At 37.6% G+C, this 22,263-nt stretch overlaps 1 protein-coding gene across 5 annotated transcripts in view; it reads left to right on the top strand.

Moving 5' to 3' along the window:
• Ulk4 (unc-51 like kinase 4) overlaps positions 1 to 22,263 on the top strand; it is a 536,812-nt gene that overhangs the window by 97,101 nt on the left and 417,448 nt on the right. For all 5 annotated transcript variants that reach the window (XM_046437488.2, XM_046437490.2, XM_046437489.2 and 2 more), the window contains one exon: positions 11,533 to 11,694. In XM_046437488.2, the coding sequence (XP_046293444.1) occupies positions 11,533 to 11,694 (162 nt within the window). The remainder of the gene's footprint in view (positions 1 to 11,532; positions 11,695 to 22,263) is intronic.

Raw genomic sequence — 22,263 nt, 5'->3', positions numbered from 1 at the left:
AGGATTTCTATCCTTAAAAAAATAATTTTGATTATAGCGAATCTTGAAATAACAAATTTGTCTAATGCATTGGGGGACCTAATTTAAGGTAAAATGATTTTTATGCCTTTTATCTTCAACAATTTCCAGTACTACTGGTGTTTCTGAATGTAATTTCTTATGAAATATGGCTCACATACTGAAGAGCACATGAAGTGTATATGTGTAGTTGGAAACACTGTCACATACTCACTGTCTTTAAAAAAAAAAAAAAAGTGCTGGCAGCCTGGAGCATTCTTTTTTTGTCCTTCTTGGATTGCATCTTGTCCTCCTTTCAAGGACAATCAGTATTCTGACTTTGGTAAACATCCTTAAGTTTTTATGATGCCTTTATCTTTGAGAGTATTGCTGAACATGGAATTGATTGGTTCTTAATCCTGAACTCTAAATGGGAATGGCACCATGTTTTTTTGAGATTTAGTTCTTTTGCTTAAAAGTAGCTGAAGTTGATGCATGTTGATTGTATAAAAACAATAGTTCATTTCTACCACAGAATAGTATGTTGTCCTTGGAATATGCCTCAGTATATGTACCCAGGACATATTTATGCTCTTAGGAGCAGAATATTGGGAACACCCATTAGCCTCTTTCTTATTCGAAATAGCCATACTTGCAGTTTTTTGTCAACCTGATGGGCATTAAGTGATTTCTTCAAGTAGTTATAATATGTGTCTCTGTGAATGCTAATGAGGATGTTTGTGTTTTTTTTTTTTTATTCATTTGGTTCTGTTTCCTGTTTTGAAAAGTGCTTATCATATCTTATATCAGTAGTTTCCCCCCACTCTGCTACTCTGTGGGACTCTGTACCCTTGCAACCACTTATTACTATAAAGTGTTTGAAACTTGAGAACAGGAGAGAAAACAGAACTGTAAGGATCACCTTTGTTTTCATCAGCTAGATTCAACAGTTTTAACATTTTGCCCTATTTGTTTTGTTGTAATGGCATGCATGCACGCATATAATATGCTTTATTATTTTCATACTACTGGAGATTGAATTCAGGGGCACTCTCCCACTAAGCTACATCCCTAGTCCTTTAAATTTTTTGTGTTTTTAAATTTTGAGACAGAGTCTTCCTAAGTTCCCTTGGCAATCCTTGAACTTCTGATCCTCCCTCCTCAGCCTCCTGAGTAGCTGGCATTATGGGCATGTGCTCCTGTACCTGATGTGCCATACACATTTATGATTTTATTTTTTAAACTGGTCAGTAAAAGTGAGATATCAATGGCACTTGACCCATAGGAATTTTGTATGTATTCTGCATATTCAGCTTTTGAGGTTTTGTGTTGCAGATACTTTTAATTTGTGATCAGTCTTTTCATTTTTTTATAGTATCTATGATAGGCAGAAGTTTTTAATTCTCTTCTTTTTTTGTTCTAGGGATTCAATTTGGGGCCTCATGCATGCTAGGAAAGTGTTCCACCACTGAACTTTATACCAGCCCCCAAATTTCTTTTAATGTAGCTAAATTTATCAATCTATTCCTTTGATATGTTCTTTTTTGATCTTCACTGATGATTCCCTACTCTAAACATCAAGATAGTCTATTATGCCAGGCACGGTAGCGTACGCCTGTAATCCCAGCAGCTTGGCAAGCTGAGGTAGGAGGATCTGAGTTCAAAGCCAGCCTCAGCAAAAGCGAGGCTCTGAACAACTCAGTGAGACCCTGTCTGTAAATAAAATCTAAAAAAGGGCTGGGGATGTGGCTAAGTGGTTAAGAACCCCGGGTTCAATCCTTGGTACCAAAAAAAAAAAAAAAAGTCCATTATACTTTCCCTTAAATTTTATTTTTTTCTTTTATCGTTTAGAGCTTTCATCTAGTTTGTGTGTGTGTGTGTGTGTGTGTGTGTGTATGGTGCTGTGTGTGTCTAGTTTTGTTTTGAAATCAGTATAGATAATAACCCCATGTCACTTGGTTGAAGTCTGTCCTGTCCCTATTGCTCTGCAGTGTCACCTGCATCCTATCAGTGTAAAGTCTTTTCCTGGGCCCTGCTTGGTTCTCTTGGCCTATGTTTGTGCCAGGCTATCAAAATTAATAACTCTGAATTTTAGAGATTAAAAGACATACACAAGGAGCTGGGATTGTGGCTCAGCGATAGAGCACTCGCCTAGCATGGGCAGGACCCGGGTTTGATCCTCAGCACCACATAAAAATAAAGTCATTGTGTTGTGTCCATCTACACCTAAAAAAATAAATATTAAAAAAAGACATACACAAGAATTTTCACTTTACCAAGATCATCTTTTTTTCCCCCAAGAGTTTCTTAGCTGTTTTTTTACTCCTTTTCATTTGCACGTAGAGAATCAACTTTTTGTGTTTGCCTGTTAAGATGTTGATTGAGAATACATCTGTAAATTAATTTGAGAATTAATTGATATTGGCATTAAATGGAAGGCATAGACAATGAAAATACTAACAATGACAGATTTTATTTAAAAAACGAATTAAGATGACACCTGGTTGAAGTGTCTTTGCACTCTTCATCGCAGTCAACTAATCTATTACTCAAGTTAACTGTGGTATAGTCCAGCTTTTTTACAGCTGAATATTTAATGGGAACATTAATATATTATGCCTTGACTGGAGGCAGAATTTAAGCAAAGTTTAATTAAGATCCTGCCCTGTCTTCATGTATTCATAAACAGAAATGTTATTTTTTAATCCCTACTTCTGTACCTGGCTTTTAACTAATTTGTTTTGAAACTTCATTGGCTTTATTTCTTGTGTGATTACTAAGCCATTTAAGACTCTTCTTTATCTAGTATTAGTGATAGCCTATTATTTTTGAAATGTATTGTTATTTCACAGATAGTCTCTAGCTCTAGTTTAAAATTTTTCCTTCATGTAGGGTTGTTTGAGATAGATTCCAACCACCTGAAAAAGTTTAATCTATCACCTTTGTCCCCACTTTGTTAAAGAGCAAAGGTGCATTACCTTATAGTCAAGATTGTGGTCTATTCCATTTTTCTCTTTAAAAGTGTGATTTTGTGGGGTATGGTGATACATACCTGTAATCCCAGTTACTCAGGTGGCTAAGGCAGGAGGATTGCAAATTTGTGGCCAGCCTCAGCAATGTACAAGACCCTGTCTTCAATCCCTGGATTCAAATCTTAGTACCAGGAAAAAAAATTGCGATTTTTGTCTTATTCTAAAACTAGCCATTTCAACCATTCAGTGTACAGTTCTGTGACACCAGTATATTCATATTGTTGTGCTTTTTCTCTTGTTTTTACATCTACTGAGATATTCTTTGGCTTAATTTCTTTTTTTTCCCATTTAAAATCTAAATGTAATCTGTATAAAAAAAACCTATAAAAGTTCAAGATGATGGATAGCTACCCCAATTTGATCATTACCCATTGTGTAACAGTTGTACTTCATAAAAATGTGCACAAAATTATGTGTCAAAATAAAATTCAGGACTGGGGTATAACTCAGTGGTAGAGTACTTTGGCTTGCATGCATGAGACCCTGGGTTTCATCCTCAGCACCACAAAATGTGCCTCACTGAACATGAATCATTGATTCTTCTTTTAACCCCTTTTCCTTCTTTCTAATCTGATTTGGGACAAAAGCAGCATATAAATTTTTATTGATATGTAGACCTCTTAGAAAGGCAAAGTTACTTCTAAGTAATAAATTACTGTGTTCCTTATTCATAGAAAGCTAGCTTTGTCGTGGGATATTTATAAGCATCATATGAATGAAAGGTTTTCTAGCCAAAAAAGTTGGAGCACATTGGGTTAAGCCAGGCTGGACATGCTCATTTGTTCTTAGTACTTTTGAGAGCTTTAACTTGTACATCTACTCAAGGACCTGTAGGATAAAGTATTTTCAGTTGTTTGGCCACATACCTTACTTATCCTGTGTCATGTTGTAGGTTCTCTGTGGAGAGGAAGCTGTACCTTATTCAGAGACAACAATAAGCATGTTCAAATAATTTTCAGGAGCTTTTTTTTTTTTGTGTGTGTGTGTGTGTCTAAGATATTATGACCTTATTTTCCAAATAGATCAATTTGCCCTGTGGTTATGATTTGTGTAACATGTGATAGAGGTATTAGATGTTTTTGTTCTTGTTTGAGAGAAATGTTAAGATAGAAGCGGGTGAGAACCTTGTGATCGAACACACAAAAAATTGGGAGATCTGATCCAACTATTCAAAAGAGTGGCAGTGTGGAAGAAAGGCATTGATGGTGCTTCTGACTCAGTCCCACAGCTGCTCTGGTATTTCAGAGACTTAGAACTGGGAGTCCACAGATTGGCCATTTTCTAGAGGTCTGGAATTGGCCAAGCCCAGGGGGCTGCACTTAGCAGCATTTCCTATTAGAGCGAAATAAAAGCAACTAAAACTAGTGCACAGGCCATGTGCTTCTGGCTCAGGCCCTTGAGTCTCAGGACTTTCTCTTCCATTGTCTTGCCCTTCCTGTGTGTATGTAGTAGCAAAGAACCGTCCCTCCTTGGGCTGATTGCTGTGTTGACCTCACGAATATTTGACGTTGTATTTGAATGACATATGTTGTATATGTGTGTGGAATATGGAGGCTGGGAAAAATTTTTTTTTAGGTATTGATTCCCCCCCCCCCCCCCAAGGTAGCAGGTCACTCTACAACATAGAAGCTGAAAATAACTCCTAGAGAATTTCCACATGTTTAGAGGGGAAGAGTAATTTATACATTTGTTTCTAATCAGCCATATAGCTTGAGTAGTTGTCTATTTAATTATAGGTGCCAAACTGACACCTGGCATATGTTATATTTAAAATGTGAGTTCATAACAAACTGTTGGCTTAATTATTCATTTCTGAACAATAGCTTATTAGATAATTTTGATGTAACAAAATTCCTTTAAGAGGAAATTTAATTTTCATTTGTTAATTAGAGCTTTGTTCTTTTTGAGAGAACCAGTTTTTATATTAGAAGAGACTATACTTGAATTAACAACATTTCTAGTATTTTTTTTTATGTGTTCACAATATTTTAGGCACTAGTTATATAAGATAAGGAGAGAAATGAGTTAAAATTCTTATTTTTTGGCAAGTGCTGACATGTATAGTTGTGTATTTTTAATCAATAAATTCTCTTTGTTCTTGAGAAATGTATGTACCAGGAGTATCTGGGTTTTTGCTGGGGACTCTCAGTTCCCTTTTACCTTGTATGTGGAAAAGGTGGGCCATGTTCATGCAATAAGATAATTTTTTTTTCTTCTAGATATTGCTATGAACATGATAATTCAAAGTCATAATTTTCTAATGAAAAATGGTTTACCAGGTGTGGAGTTACCTATTGTGTTTTGAAGTGAACCTTTGAGGAGTCTATGTGGTAAATAGTTCTCAGGTAGCACTGAGCGGGTAGACCAGCTTCCAGAGTCCATGGGGGTGAGGAGTTAATAGCATGTGAGCTTTTCGTTGCAAGCCTGAGGTAGTACCTTCTCTCCTTCTGCAGTGGGGGACATACAGGGGAGGCTTCAGACTTTGGCTTTGCTTGATTTGTTATTGAAGAATTGGTGAAATATCAGCAGTGACACCTTTCAGGATTTACATGGGATGGGGCGCTGTATAAATTTTCATGTTCCTTTGACTCTTTTGCCCATGATATGCCTTGTACTTTTAAGAAGCAGAAAAGCAACAGACTTTCTTATGTAATACTTGCCCTTCTGGTTTTTCTTGTCATCATTTTGTTGCTATTTTTAGCTTAATGGTATTATGGTTAGAGAGAATAATGTATGCATACTTCTAGTCTTTTGAGATTTCCTTTTGAATTCTGTCATAGTGGGTGATGTAGTTTTTTCTTATTAGGTTAAACTTGTTAACTTGTTTAGATAGAAGATAAATCTAGATCTTCTGTGCTGATTTTTTTTTTTTTTGGTCTACTTACCAGATAATAAGATGTTAATTTAAAAATTTCCTTTTGGTAGGTGTATTAGGGTTCTCTACAGGAACAGAATCAACAATATAAAATATATTGAGTGTGTGTGTATAATCATTGAGAGAGGATTTATTAGATTAGTTTACATGACCAGAAGCTGGGTAATCTCACAATGGCTGTCTGCTGGTCATAGAGCTGGAGGAACCTAGCTACTCAGTTTAAGAAGCTACAGTCTCAGAATAAAAGGGAACAATGATGCCTCCCCATTCTGGGACTAAAGGCCTGGAAAGTCACTGGGCAGAATCTGCTTTGGAAGAATGAAGGAGCTGGAGTTTGATGTCCTCAAGCAATTGCAGCAGCAGTCAAGAATTGAGCTTGTGTCTGCTACTGCTTCTTCCTTCCAACTTTTTGTTCCATCCAAGTCTCCAACCTATTGGACTGTGCTGCCCATATTTAGGGTGGTTCTCTGCCTCAGTTTGCAGTCCCACATGCCAGTCATTCCTAGAAACTCCCACAGTGAGACATCCAGAAGCATCTTAATCTTAAACAACCCTAATCCATTTAAGTTGACAATTCAGATTAACCATCACAGTAGGGTTGCAATTTTAATCTTATTTCACTTTTATGCATTTTGGGTGTTATTACCCGTATAGAAAAATTAGGTTCCCCCTTGGTAAATTGTAATTTTTATCATTATGGTATGACCTTAAAAAATACCTAATAATGCTTTTGCCTGTGTTGTCTGGAATTAATAATAGAATAGCTATACTGGCTCTCTTTTCTTTGGGTTCTGTATAATGGGCGTATATTCTCCAGTCTTCGTTTTTCATCCTTTGACTTTTAGATATCTCTTAGTGTTCATTAAAGATTACTTTAGTTATTTTTCCTAATTATTTTATTCAATTTACGTTTATTATAATTTTTGGCATAATTGTATTTATAGTACCATCTTATTATTCTATTTGTTTGATTTTACTTCATGTCTTTTGGTTTTAAAAAATTTATTTTAATCTGTTTCTCTTTTGAAATGTATTTTTTCTGGGAATGCAGTTGTAGGGCGATGGTAATTTTCAATTAGCGATTAAAGATGGAATTTCATTGTCTTCTGGCCACAGTTGTTGCTGCTAAAAAGTCAGATATCAGAGCAACTATTGCTGTTCTGAAGCTGATACTCTGCAAATCAAATGAGGGCTGACTCTGTGTTTCATTTCCTGTGGGTTTGTCCTCAACCCCCAACTCAGTTCAGTAGGGAGTCAGAGAGATGGTGGAGCTATTTCTTTTTCTTTCTTTTTTTTTATTACTGAGGATTGAATGTGGGGTCTCTGTACATGCTAGGCAAGCACTCTACCACTGAACCACACCTCCCAGCCCTTTAAAAAAAATTCTCATTTTGAAACAGGGTTTTGCTAAGTTGCCCAGGCTGATCTCAAACACGTGATACTCTGAGTAGTTGGGCCACGGTGTCTGCTGGGGGTTCCTTCTTGTTTATATGTATTGTACTCAGTTGTGGCCACTGCTGACTACTTGTGTTTGCGCCTGGGTTGGGGAGTCTTCATTGTATTTCCTACTTGCGAGGGACTTCAGCTTTGCCCTCACTCCTCTTGTTCACCTTGTCAGAGAAATAATTTTGGTACAAATACCAGGTTGAGTACCTCTGGGTGCTACACAATCACTGGCTTAAGAATTTGGTGCTAGTTTGTAGATGTTTTAAAGAAACTTTATTCTATTACATCTATCATTTTTGGTTGCTTTCAGAGAGGTAGTGTTACCAGGTTTCTTGCCCACTATATTGTAAGAAATGAAAAATCTTATGTTCTTTAAGGTTCGGAGAGTTACTAAAGCTATACTAAACTATGTAAAATAACTGCAGGTACCTTGAAACCTTTAGAGGGAAGATCATAGTTTTACTAAATCTATGAAAGTAAAAATAATGTCAATATTTTAGATGTTAATTTTGGCTCTCTTTATTGGAAAATTAGGCATGTAATTAAAACCGGCAGCAAAGCTTTCTTTTTTGTTAAGATTGCATACAATACACTATATCTACTTAATACCATGAAACAGTACAGCTTTTCATTAGTAACCCTGATATTTTTCTAATAATCATAGCTTTTATTCTCACGACATTATGAAAAGAGGGCTTTGATTAAATGATAATTTAGTCTAGTTGGCCCTTCCAAAGAGTTAATGAGCAGAAAATAGCACTAGTCTTATTGCTTGTGTTACATCCCACAAGGGATTCCAGAGGGACTAGGACAGCTTATTTCAGGCAGTCACACACTGAATTGGCCTGACAGCCTCCGAGTTTATAGAGCACTGAGGTGACTCTGGACCTCTTTGCAACCTAGGTGCTAAAATAGTTGTGGTTTTCTAGGGCTAGGAATGAATCCTCTAGGAATTGACTGACAATTGTGATACAAAGTATATGTGAAGGTTCCCCCATAAATAGCATCTTTCCTTCCCACATTTGGGGAGAAGGTTTTAGAACCTTATGTAGAAGTAAAAGCAAAAGAAAGAACAGAACAAAGTATCCAGAACAAAATGTCATCTTCATATATGATGTAATGAGGTCATAGATTCTGAGGGCAAATGGACTTCCTTATATTATATTGAACCGCCACATGAGGGCAGCTTAGTACCTCCCAGTTAGAGAAGCCTTCTCCTAGTGTTTTAAGTAAGTACACATTATATGAGAAGACAACTCGAGTATGAGTGAGTCTACCCCCAACAAGAAGTAGTAAACTGAGCACTTAGGCACATCCATTTCACTTTTCTTTTTCAAATTTGCTAAACAGGCAACATATTTTTCTTAAATGCAGTGAATAAAGGATCAGAGGGAGGCTACAAGTGGCCTTTATTCTGTTTGCGTGGTAGGAAATAAATTGGGTGGAAGCATTCTCTCTAGTACTCTTGAAATATGCCAGAAGTTTGAGGAAATCAAAGTACATCGTAATTTTCTGTTCTGGCAATCAAAAGTTCATACGGTATGCTACTAGTAGTAATGGGAAGAAAAATTAACACTTATAGAGAACACAGTACTTTCCATGATCTGGATTGTTAAGACAATCAGATGGCACAAACACTTATCAAACTGCCTCATTTTATCTTTGTTTTATAGATGGGGAAGCTGAGGCACAGAGGTGAATGTGCCTGAATTGTATAGCTGGTAGAATGCAAAACCATGGCTTAGACTTAGATATCACTGAACAGTTTCTCTTTAAATTTTTTTTTTTTGTAGTTGTACATGGACAGAATGCCTTTATTTTTATGCTGTGCTAAGGATTGAAACCCCCCCAGTGCTTCACACATGCTAGGCAAGTACTCTGCCACTGAGCTACAGCCTCAGGCCTCTTTTTTGTTTTTACACACAAAAAAGACATCATATTAAAGTAATGCACACATACTGTAACAATCCAAACAGTGTAAAATATGGGTGAAGTAGCATTGGTGGACTCCTTTTCCTGTGACCTACACCTGTTAGAATCATCATTAACAGTGTCATTTTTCTATGCTTTTCCTTTGGTTGTGTATATTTTAAACAAATGTGGGATTATATTATACATATAATTCTCCATTCAGTATTTTAAATTAAAATATACCATGAAATAGTATGCTTAGATATTTAATATTAGTGTTTTATAAATTTTCTCCCAGACTGAGAAACTGTGAGGCTTAATGTTGTCATTATGAGCAGAAATTTGAAATTATGAAGTTTAAAATATATATTTCATTCTTAGTGCCTCTTTGTCCTAAAAAGCTTTGCCTACTCAAGATAGTGTATTCTTATGATGTCTTGTAGAAGTTTTGTGTTTTTAAACTGTTATTGTTTGTTGAAGTTTGTCATTCATCACAAAGTCATTTCCGAGTATGGAATTTGCTGAGATGTTTTTTTTATGGTCCATAGCATGACCTAATCTGGTACTGTTTTGTGTGATCTTGGAAAAGTGTGTTCTTTTGTTGAGCAGAGTGCCTGGTGAATGTGAAGCTTGGTTGGTAGTATTAGCCGTGTCTTGGCAACTGTGGACAATGCTGCAGTGAACATGGGAGAGAAGGCATCTGTGATACTGACCTCAGTTCCTTTGGTTATGAGATTTCCAAATCAAATGGTAGTTCTACTTGTAGTTTTTTGAGGAACCTTCATGGTGTTTCCCAAAATGCCTAAACTAATTTACAATGCTTCCAACAGTCTACAAGGGTTCACTTTTCCCACATTCTTGCCAACAGGTATGATTTTTATCTTTTTGCTAATAGTCAATTTTAACAGATATGGAATTACTTCATTTTTTGTGGTTTTAATTTCCATTTTTCTGAGCACTTTTTTATATCTGTTGGCCCTTTGTATTTTTTTTTTTTTTTGAGAAATACCTATTCAAGTCCTTTTCCCATGATTTTAATAGGGTTATTTATTTTCTTGTTGAGTGGTCTGAGTTCCTTATATGTTGTTGATATAAGCTCTGTAGCCAATGTATGATTTATAATTATTTTCTCCCAATTGGTGGGTTGTCTCTTCACTGTATTAATTGTTACTTTTGCTGTGCAGAAGATTTTATTTGATGTGATCCCATTTTCTGTTTTTCATTGATTGTGTTTATGGGATCATATCCAAGAAATATCTTCCTTGACCAATGTCATAGGAGCTTTTCCTTTTTTTCCTAATAGTTTATAATTTCAAGTGTTTAAGAGTTTAATTCATGCTGAGTTGATTTCTTTATATAAGGATTAAGGTAAGGGTCTACTTTTATTCTTCTGTATTTGTATATCTAGTTTTCCCAGTACTGTTTATAGAAAAGACACTTTCCTTTCCCCATTGTATGTTGTTGGCACTTCTGTCAAAAATAGGTTGGCAGTGAATGTATAGGTTTATTTATGGGCTTTATTGTTTTCTGTTGATGAATAGACCTGTTTTCATGCTATATTGACTACTGTAGTTTTGTAATACATTTTGAGATCTGGTAGTTTGAAACCTCCAGGTTTTCTTTTGTTCAAGATTTATTCATCTATTTTGGGGTCTTTTCTGGTTACACAAGAATGGGAGCTGGATTTTTTCTATTTCTTTGAAAAATGATATTCAAATTTTGATAGGAATAATATTAAATTTGTGGATCTCGTTGGGAAGTGTGGACATTTAAACAATATTCTTCCAATCCATGAACACAGAATACTTTCCATTTATTTGTGTCATCTTCAGTTTCTTTTATCTGGGTTTTATAGTTTTCAGTAAATAGATCTTTCACTTTCTTGGTTAAATTTACTCATAAGTGTATTTTTTTTTTCTGCTTTGTAAATGAGATTATTTTTCAGATAGTTTCAGATGTATAAAAATAACACTGATTGGGGCTGGGGTTGGGTGTAACTCAGTGGTAGAGTGTTGCCTAGTGTGTGTAAGACCCTTGGTTCAATCCCTAGCACTACCCTCTTACACCCGAAAAGATAAATGCTACTGATTTTAATGTTTATTTTTGTATCCTGCAATTTTACTGAATTTATTAGTTCTAACAGTTTTTGGTTTTTAACTTTGGTTTTGAGAGATATTATTATTGGGTAGAGATTTGTCTGAAGAAATGACATGCATGTATTCCTACTACTAAATAATAGTCTCTGGATTTCTCCTTGTTTGATCTCTCTAGGAAGAACGTGTTGTGAATCACATGGCTGCAAAGATTATTGAGAATGTCTGCACAACTTTTTCAGCTCAGGCGCAGGGCTTTATTACAGGAGAAGTTGGACCTGTTTTATGGTACCTATTCAGACATTCCACCGTTGATTCTCTTAGGATAACAGCAATTTCGGTAAGATGGAACATCTTTCGGGGACATATCTTTAAATGCCAAGTTTGAAGACATGTGCCAGAGTAAGAGTAAACTTAATTCAATTAGTAGAAAACAGAAATCTCAGAGGAATAGTTGGTGAAAGCAATAATTTGATTTTTCTTTTTTCCTGAAGTGGGATTTTAAGAACGGGACCTGGAAAACCTTGGGGGCTATGAGGAAATTCCAGTAGGACTTTGTAGGACTATGACAGTATTTTAAAAGCTGTTTGGAGGTGATAGTGGAAAACTGTGGCAATAGGGCACAGGGATTTGGTTTGTCATATTTTTAGTGTTTCCTGCTTTTTCTTGTTAGTACCCTTGTTCAGATTTTGTGTTAAAAGATTTTATCTTATGTAGTTCAGAAAAGCTGAATTTAATGTTCAGGCATCTGTGGTCTGAGTTTTTATGCTTTTATTAGTTGTCTGCTCTTTTGTGCACATGATTATATAATAAAGGACAATTATGTATGAAGATGTGTTTGCATGGTTATATCAGTTTAATATTCTGAACAAATGCAAGTCTTTTTCATAGGATTTATGTAAGTACTCTTTTTGGTTACCAGTCTCATCTGGCTTTGAACATTATGTGGCTCTCTTAATGTACTTCTCTTGTCAGCTTCTTCTCTGTGACAGTTTCATACTTTCTTTCCTTAAACTTCTAATCCCACATTTCATCCTGTGTCCTCACTAAATGAAGTGTCTTTATTGCTCAGAGAAAAATGGGGACATCTGGTGGAAATTATTTGTTCTCAATATCTATTGACCTATTTATATGTACACCTCTCAATTCTTTCCCTCATAGTATAATTGATGAGCTGTCCTTGCTCCTGTCAGGGACAAACTTCTTCATGTTTCTCCAAATCATCTTCTTGGTTCCTCCTTGGGAACTTCACGTCTATGGCGACTTTTGTTCTTTTCCCAAGTCTTGAACTTTTCCTTCTCCACTGGATACATGTAGTTGGGATTCAAGTATTTTTTAATCTGTGCCCCTTCCCCTTAAAGCAAAAACAAACATAGCAAAAAGTACCTTCACAAGCATACTCTTCACAAACACGTGGCTTTAGAGTTTTTCTGCACTGTACTGTTGTTCTTTTCCGGCCCCTGTTTCCTCATCAGTATCTGGAAACTATCTTAAATGCTTCTGAACCTGATCTTAGGTCACCAATGACTTTCATGTTGCTGAAACTTGTGGATGTTTATGATTTCTTTTCAGTTCTTATATCACCTATGTAATCTTGAAGATCAAGGGCTAAAAATGCTGCTCTTTGAATATCGTTAAGAAAGGGTATATATTATCCATTTACCCCCCCCCCCCCACACACCACACACACACACACACACACACACACACACACTCACTCACTCCAGCAGAAACATGTTTTAAAAATTTAAAAGAAAACAACTCATTATGCTATTAATCAATGGGAAACTATCAGAAGGAGTTGGAGTACACTAGTGAATTTCCTCAAGGCATCTTTGAACTATAGTTTATGGGGTTTATGTTAGCTTTTCATCTTTATATTCAGCTTCGTTTCTTTTCTTGGCCAAGTTTTTCCAATTGTTCCCACCAAATTTTCATACCTTCTAGCCCTTCCTTTCTTCATCTGGGGCATCAAGCTTGATTTTTTTCATCTTGAGCTTCTTATACTCTGTTCTTAACATTCCTCTGAATCTAATGACTTTTCATTGAGATTTTGCCAATGGTCCCAACAGTGTCTTCTTTACTTTTCTGCTCCAGGATCCTATTCAAGTTCATGTGTTGTATTTTGTTTTCATAGCTCTTTAGTCTCTGCAGTCTGAAGCAGTTCTTCAGACTGTATCTTTTGTGACATTTATAATTTTAAGAAGTGTATGGCTTTTATTTGGTAGCATGAGGCCCCATTTCAGTCTATCTGGAGTTTCCTCATTATACCTCCATAGCATCCTTCGGTGGCTCCGAACTGTCCAGCTGCCACATGATGGACATTCATTTGTATCATTTCTTTTACACCAGGGATTGCTAAATACTTTCTATAACAGACCAGATAATAAATGTTATGAGTTTTTTTCTCCCCACATTCAGTCCCTAATGCATGTTTTTGTTTTGTATTCAATAGTCCTTTAAAAATGTAAAAACCACATTTCGTACTATTCATGAACTATATAAAAACAGGCCTTCGGTGTTAGTTGGTATTTTGTTTCAAGGCACCATTGCCCCTTCTCCCATGTGTGTGCATGTGTGTATATTTGTATCTATATCATTATGGACTCCTGGATTGCCACAATTTTCAGTACATTATAATGTAACACTCCTATGACTACTGGTATTGATGCTTCTCATTTTAATCTGATACTTTAGGATTCTTTCTAGTCTTCCCCTATGCCATGTTTGTAAATCTGGAGAAACTTGGCTCCAATAATTCCAGTTATATTTACTGATGTGTTTTATCAGTTAATTTACTCTGCCGCAGTCTGGCTGGGCACAATCAGGAGCCACTTGTCAAAAGAAACTAACTTTATTTTTAGAACCACACACGACAAACAAAACAGCCTCTCAGGAAAAACCCTCAGAGCCTCAACTGCCACCACCGGCTTTCCACAAGCCTCTCTCTCCCACACAAGCTTCCCTCCACCTCCCACAATCCTCCTGCTCTTGAGGCCGATTGGCTGGGTCACGTGGGCAGAGCCAAAAAAGTCCCCCAATGAGCAGCTCCGTGGTCTGAAAGGGCAGGGAAACAGCCCAATGAGCATCACCGCAGAGGAGCCAATCAGCTAGATGTTGCTGGGGCCGAGGAGCCAATCAGCTAGATGTTGCTGGGGCCGCTGTGAGCCAATCATCAGCCGGCAGCTGGAAGTTTGCTGGCAGCTGGAAGTTTGCTGGGGCCCCTTCGGCTGTGGCTCTCAACATCTCCCCCTCTCTGTTTAAACAACAAGCTTGTGGCTTAGGGACCGTGCCTGCCTTAGGTTGTCCAATAGTACATATGGTCCTTAGGTTGGTACCATTGCAATTAGATCTTACCCGTCACTGACTACCGGTCCAGTATACAGCCACACTTGTGGAGAGGTCTTTGTACCAGCGGGGGGGTGAGGTTCTTTGCCTCACCTCTGTTGGCCCCCAAATTTTAGCTGGACGATCATGACAAGCAGAAGGGAGGAAGATACACCAAGCCAATTGACGGCTCCTTTTGGAAAAATTGTACCACCAATGACATCATCAGCAAAAATACCCCAACACTACCACAAGTCGCTGCACCAACAGATAGTTCACAATGCATACAGGTGAGCTCACAATGTGTCCAGGCAAGTTCTGCAAGCAGTTCAGTGATGGCTATTGTAGAAGCTGTAGATTGGTTTTATCTTTGACTTCACCAGCACTGGGATGAAGATAGGAATTCTGGCAATAATGGCTAAAGAAAAAATTATGTAACATTCCAGAAGGCACTAAAAGAAAACAATTTTCTTAACAATTTACATTATCTTTAAGAGAATTATTAAATATAATGAAAAGGAAAGGTGAAAGTAAACAAACAGATCTGTTAACCTTCTTTTTTGTTTACATATTAAAACAATCCTCAACAGTTGTTTACCCAATTTAAATTAAACCATATAAATCACGTGAAAAAAAAATATTTGGATCCATTTTATCATGAGCGCTCATCATATATGATATATGGACATACATACATTCAAACATATAACACAAAACACAAGTGTGCACACATAATACATACAACACATAACATTATAGTAAAGGCCTTATAACTTTTTACAGGTGAAATCTCCATTGCAATGTTTAAAAACTCTATAGTCAAAAAATAGAACTGATCAGCAAAACATTAACCTAGGTCTGTATGAGCTCAAAAAACAAAATAGAACTTCATGATATGGCAAAGGGCAATAATAAAATAGATATTGAAAAAAGCATCCTGGTTCTGTTGCAGATGTAAGAATAGCCAAACTGGAGTTTTGGATATCAGTTGTTATGCATTTGAGCCAAATCATCTTCTTTTTGGTCTGTAGAAATCGCTTTAGTTAATCTTTCTGGAATCCAAATCGGCTGCTGTTCTCCCTGTGGAAACACATAAACAGACCCCCGACTCCAGACAATCACTGGGTCAGGACCTTGGTTAATCTCTCTGGAATCCAAATCGGCTGCTGTTCTCCCTGTGGAAACACACAAACAGACCCCCGACTCCAGACAATTACTGGGTCAGGACCTTTCCATTGTCCTGTTAGAATATCCTTCCAAAGTACCTTGGGCTTATGCACATTTTTTGGACACATATGCCTTTCCGCAGCACTAAGTCCTGATGAATCCAAATTTAAAAAGTTTAGAGTAAAAAGGGTTATTTTAAGTTTATCTTTGGGGAATATATACCCCTTCCCAATTCCTTCTTTTTGCTTTAATAAGTACATTTTAATAGTTTGATGAGCTCTTTCAACTATGCCTTGTCCCTGTGGATTGTATGGGATTCCTGTTATATGAGTAATGCCAAATGTTGAGCAAAATTGTTTAAAAGAGGTAGAAGTATAACCAGGGGCATTATCTGTTTTTAACTGTTTTGGAACACCCACAGTGGCAAAATTTTGTAAGCAATGAGCTATAACATCTTTAGTTTTTTCTCCGGCATGAAGGGAGCCCATCAAAAATCCAGAAGAAGTATCAACTGTAACATGCAAATATTTTAATTTTCCAAATTCTGGCAAGTGTGTGACGTCCATCTGCCAAATATGGTTAGGTATCAATCCTCTAGGATTGACTCCAAGATTAACTTGTGGTAAAAAGGTCACACAATTTTGACATTGTTTTATTATTTGTCTAGCTTGTTTCTTAGTTATTTTAAAACGCTTTTGTAAAGTATTAGCATTGACATGGAACTTTTTATGAAAATTTATAGCTTCTTCTAGTGTAGAGAAAATATGTATGTCATGTGTAGTTTTATCTGCTAAATCATTGCCCAAACTAAGGGCTCCAGGCAATCTGTATGTGCCCTGATATGTCCTATAAAGAATGGATCTTTTCTGTCCCAGATTAGACTTTGTATAGTGGAAAGCAAAGAGAAAACAGTAGAAGAAGGGGAAATCCTACCAGCATCTTCAAGAGATACTATAGCATTAACTACATACTGAGTATCAGAAAATAAATTAAATACAGAATCTTTAAACATCACAAAAGCTTGTAAAACTGCATTAAGCTCTACCTTTTGAGCTGATTGTTTGGGTACTAAAAATGTAAAAGTTTGATCAGGGGTAACTACTGCTGCTGTACCATTATTTGACCCATCAGTGAATATATTTGGAGCATTCATGATAGGTGTTTTTCTTGTCATTTTTGGAAAAATTACAGGATGCAATGACCAAAAAGACAATAAAGGATTAGATGGTAAGTGGTTATCAAATGAAACATTAGATTTGCACATGATTATTGCCCAAGTATTTAACTCATTAGCTAACTCATCAATTTGATTCATAGTATATGGAGTAATAATTTTATTGGGAGAAATTCCAAACACTCCCTTTGCTGCTTTTATTCCTTTGAGTATTAATTGTCCTACAGCCTCAGGATACCTAGTCAGAATAGTGTTAGGAGAATAAGATAAATGTATCCATAATAATGGACCTTCTTGCCAAAATACTCCTGTAGGAATATTTTTTGTTGGTAGTACAATAAATAATAAAGGCAAAGTTATATCAATTCTATCCAAATGCATATTTTCCATATATGTTTCAATGATTTTTAATGCCTTTCTTGCTTCAGGCGTTAACATTCGGGGTGAATTTGGATCTGATGGACCTTTTAGGATATCAAATAAAGGTCCCAACTCTCCTGTTGGTATACCTAAATAAGGCCTTATCCAATTTATGTCTCCTAATAACTTTTGAAAGTCATTAAGTGATTTGAGTTGATCTACTCGTATTTGCATTTTTGGTGGACGGACCATGGTTGAGGATAATAGAACTCCTAAATAATTAATTGGAAAATTTAATTGTACTTTATCTATTGCTATCTCTAGATTATAATTTTTTAATAAGTTTGTAAGTGTGGCATAACATTCTAGCAATGTGTTTTTATCTTTGTGTGCTAATAATACATCATCCATATAGTGAAATATTTGTAGTTCAGGATTTTGATTTCTAAGTGGCTGGATTACTTTGTTAACATAAATTTGACACATAGTTGGGCTGTTAGCCATCCCTTGAGGGAGTACTTTCCATTCATATCTCTGATCAGGACCTTCATGATTCAGTGCAGGGATAGTAAATGCAAAACGTGGACTATCCTCAGGATGAATTGGAATTGAAAAAAAACAATCTTTAATATCTATAACTAAAACATACCAGGTTTTTGGCAAAGCAGACAACTGAGGAATCCCTGATTGAGCAGGTCCCATAATAACCATCTCATTATTAATGGCTCTTAAATCTTGCAATAATCTCCATTTACCAGATTTCTTTTTGATGACAAAAATGGGAGTATTATGGGGAGATACAGAAGGTTGTATATGTCCTTCTGCTAATTGTTGTTTGACCAGGTCATGGGCTGCTTGTATCTTTTCTTTAGTCAGGGGCCACTGAGGAACCCATACTGGTCTTTCTGATTTCCAAGTAATTTTTATTGTCTCAGTGGCCCTTTCTGAAAATCCAACCCATGTCTGTCTGTTCCTTGATCTATTTGTATTGGTGCTGCTATACCTTGTTCTTGTTTTTCTAATCTTTTTCCTTTCCTAAAACCTTGTCTAGTCATAACAGTGGGTGCATTTTGGTTGATGTTATGTGTTAATGTCAAACCTAATTGATCTAGGACATCTCGTCCCCATAAATTTATAGGAAGATGATCCAATACATATGGCTGTATAGTTCCTTCACATCCTTCAGGATCCTTCCAATCTAATACCATTGCACTTCTATGGGGATTAGTCGCCACTCCTAGGCCTCGAAGCGTTTGAGTGGCTTGTTGTAATGGCCAATGTTTTGGCCATTCTTGACGAGAGATGATGCTAAGGTCTGCACCTGTATCCAGTAGCCCATTAAATTCATGTCCTTGAATATTTAGTTTTAGCATGGGGCGAGAATCTAAATTTAAAGAAAGCATAGCCCAATCTACACCTGTGGAGCCTAATCCCTTGGAACCTCTTTCTACAGTACAACTGGAAAATTTATCATGTAGGCTGGGTATTATTAGTAACTGTGCTATTCTATCTCCTGGTGAAATTACTGATATACCCTTTGGAGAACTGGCTATAATTTTTATTTCACCTTCATAATCGGGATCAATTACCCCAGGACTTATCGTAAGTCCTTTTAGAGTAGAAGAGCTGCGTCCCAATAATAAGCCTACTGTTCCTTTGGGAAGAGGTCCTTTCACCCCTGTGGGAATGATTTGAACTCCCATCTCTGGAGTTAGTACTGCTCTGGCGGAGGCGCAGATGTCCAACCCTGCGCTCCCTCTGGTTTGTCTGATGAGGGATCTGATGGACAATGTGTCCTGGGCACTACCCTGATGGGGTTGCTGGGTTCCTCCAGTGCTCCGTATATTTGTGGTTTTGGGCCCCGGAGCATTGGGCCCCCCTGTCCATTTTTTGGCAATGGAGCCCAATGCCTTTCTCCACGATATCGTGGATAAACACCTGGTCCTTGTTCGTTTTTTGATAATGGAGTACCCTCTATGGTGGTTTGAGAACGGCATTCATTAGCCCAATGTCTCCCTCTACGGCATCGTGGGCAAATACCTGGTATTCTACTCCTTTGATACCTAGTTTTGTTAAACCCTCCTCCAATGGGGCAATTCCTTTTAAACTGTCCTGTTTGTTCACAATTGTAGCATGTTCTTGGCCTGGCATCTAAAGCCTGTTTTACTGCAGCTGCCACAATTTGCCCTTGTTCATTAATGTCTCTGGCATCTAAAGCCTGTTTTACTGCAGCTGCCACGACTTGCTCTTGTTCATTAATGTCTCTACATAATTTAATATATGTGTTTAAATCTTCATGTTTCCATGGTCTAATGATATCTCTGCACCAACGATTCGCTTGCTCATAAGCCAGGTGTTTTAGTAATGGCATTGCTTGTTCTGTATTCCCAAAAACTCTGGTAGCTGTTTGAATAAGCCTATCTACAAATTCAGCATAAGGTTCATTAGCTCCTTGTATTACCTTAGATAATTGACCTTGTAAACCTCCATGTCCTTGTGAAGTCTTCCATGCCTTAATTGCATCTACAGCAATTTGTGCATATACACCAGGATCATATGCAATTTGTTGCTGCTGATCCTCATAAGGTCCCTTTCCTAACAACATATCTAGATTTCTCTGAGGATAACCAGCTGCTGCATTTCGCCTAGCCGTCTCCTTGCAAAATTCCTCATTGGCAACCTTCCATAACAGGTATTGTCCTCCATTTAGCACAGCTTTACACATATTAGCCCAATCTGCTGGCGTCATGTTCAAGTTGTTAATGGATTCGACCATACTTACAGTGAAGGGTGCTTGAGGACCATAGGTTGTTACAGCCTCTTTTAGCTGCTTCACTGTTTTGAAATTTAAAACTTGGTAAAATCGCTGCACTCCTGCCTCAAATACAGGGCATGTTAATATTTGAGATCTTGTCTCAGGATCCCAACTATCAACTGCGGGGGTTGGGGACCTCCCAGCATATGGAGGTGGCCTTGTTAGTTGGACACTTACGTCCTCTGGTGATAGAAAGGTGTTAGTAGCAGTCTCCTGTTGTAACTTTCCCCCTGATGGCTTTTTCTGTTTTACACTTTCTTTCTCTGTCTGATTAGCTTGAGAGGCCTTCTCTTTTACTTGAATCTTTTCCTCTGTCTGACTAACTTGAGAGACCTTCTCTTTTACTTGAATCATTATGTCTTCTTCTTCCTCTACCATTGTCTGAACTGAAGGCTTTGGACTAAGCAAACAAGATATGAACGTCCACAATGGCAATGTGCCAACTGGCAGAGTCCCTGGGCTTTTCTTTTCTTTTTAAATCTTCACCATTGATGGTTCCATTGTGACATATTTAACAACTCCTCCTTAAAAAGCCATGGGCTACATTTTTGTATTGTATCAACGTATGCCCTGATTGTTCTTGATTTTACTGAGATGCCTCCTTCCTCTAACAATTTACTTAACACTCTTTCAGTTTGTTTTTTACTAATTTCTGATCCCGTATTTCTACTATAATACAACCCAACAAAATAACGCCTAACAAAACTGAAACTGAGTGAAACAAAATTGGAACAACACAAAATCATTATAATAGCCTCCTGAAATGTCCATCCGTCCTTTCTCCCTATCTGTTCCTCAGATGTGAGCGGTTTTTCTTCCATCTTGCACATCTCCAGGGACAGGCAACTTAAAACAAAAGTGAAACAAAATAACAAAAGAAGAATCTTAAAATGGCTACCCATCCTCTCGCCCTGCCCTCAGGGGCGAGCAGTTTCACTTACCCTCAGTCGCTCCCCGTGCGAGCCACCAAATGCCGCAGTCTGGCTGGGCACAATCAGGAGCCACTTGTCAAAAGAAACTAACTTTATTTTTAGAACTACACACGACAAACAAAACAGCCTCTCAGGAAAAACCCTCAGAGCCTCAACTGCCACCACCGGCTTTCCACAAGCCTCTCTCTCCCACACAAGCTTCTCTCCACCTCCCACAATCCTCCTGCTCTTGAGGCCGATTGGCTGGGTCACGTGGGCAGAGCCAAAAAAGTCCCCAATGAGCAGCTCCGTGGTCTGAAAGGGCAGGGAAACAGCCCAATGAGCATCACCGCAGAGGAGCCAATCAGCTAGATGTTGCTGGGGCCGAGGAGCCAATCAGCTAGATGTTGCTGGGGCCGCTGTGAGCCAATCATCAGCCGGCAGCTGGAAGTTTGCTGGGGCCCCTTCGGCTGTGGCTCTCAACATTACTCCCTTGGTGTAATAAGCTTCCACCATTCTGGCCCCCTACTCAGTGTTACTCTTCTTTCTTCTGGCCACTGCTACTCTGTCTCCTCCTCCCCTCCTTGACTCAGCACTCTGTTTCTTGTTGTCCTGCTTCCTTACAAGGTGCAGTTTGAAACTGGGAGGAGGTTAAGAAGAATAGGTTAAGGAGAGTGAGGGTTAGCAGTCATTTTTAATGTTCCCTTCTCTTGGCTCCTTCTGTGTCACTGTTAATAGCCTGCTAGTCAACCTGCCCCGTGATTCTAATGCAGATCTGTCTACCTCCCTCTGCAGCTACTGTGCTATCTCATAATTCATGACACCACTGTCTCTCACCTGGACCATTGGACTAGCTTCTTAAATGGTCTTCCAAAGGCCAATTTTATGCATCACCAGTTCTGTTCTCCACACACAGTGAACTTCATGAAATTGTGTCTCCTCTTCTGCTTAAAATTTCTAATGACTTTTCCCCTTCCCTCCAGAGGGATTCACAATACTTTATTTAAAGTAGTAGGTAGAAGTTATGAATTGATAAGTGCTTTCAGTTTTAGGGTAATATTTAAAGCAGTGAGCATACTTTGCTTAGCAAACTAGTTATGTTAGTTTATTTTATTTTAATGTGTTATAGATAATGAACTCCTTGAAATCCAGAAA

The sequence above is a fragment of the Marmota monax genome, unplaced genomic scaffold (assembly GCF_021218885.2).
Source record: "Marmota monax isolate L192 unplaced genomic scaffold, Marmota_monax_Labrador192_F-V1.1 WCK01_AAM20220418_F8-fsc00021, whole genome shotgun sequence".
NCBI classification, from domain to species: Eukaryota; Metazoa; Chordata; class Mammalia; order Rodentia; family Sciuridae; genus Marmota; species Marmota monax.
Note: the sequence above shows the minus strand (reverse complement) of the source record. Positions and strands in the feature narration are given on the sequence as shown.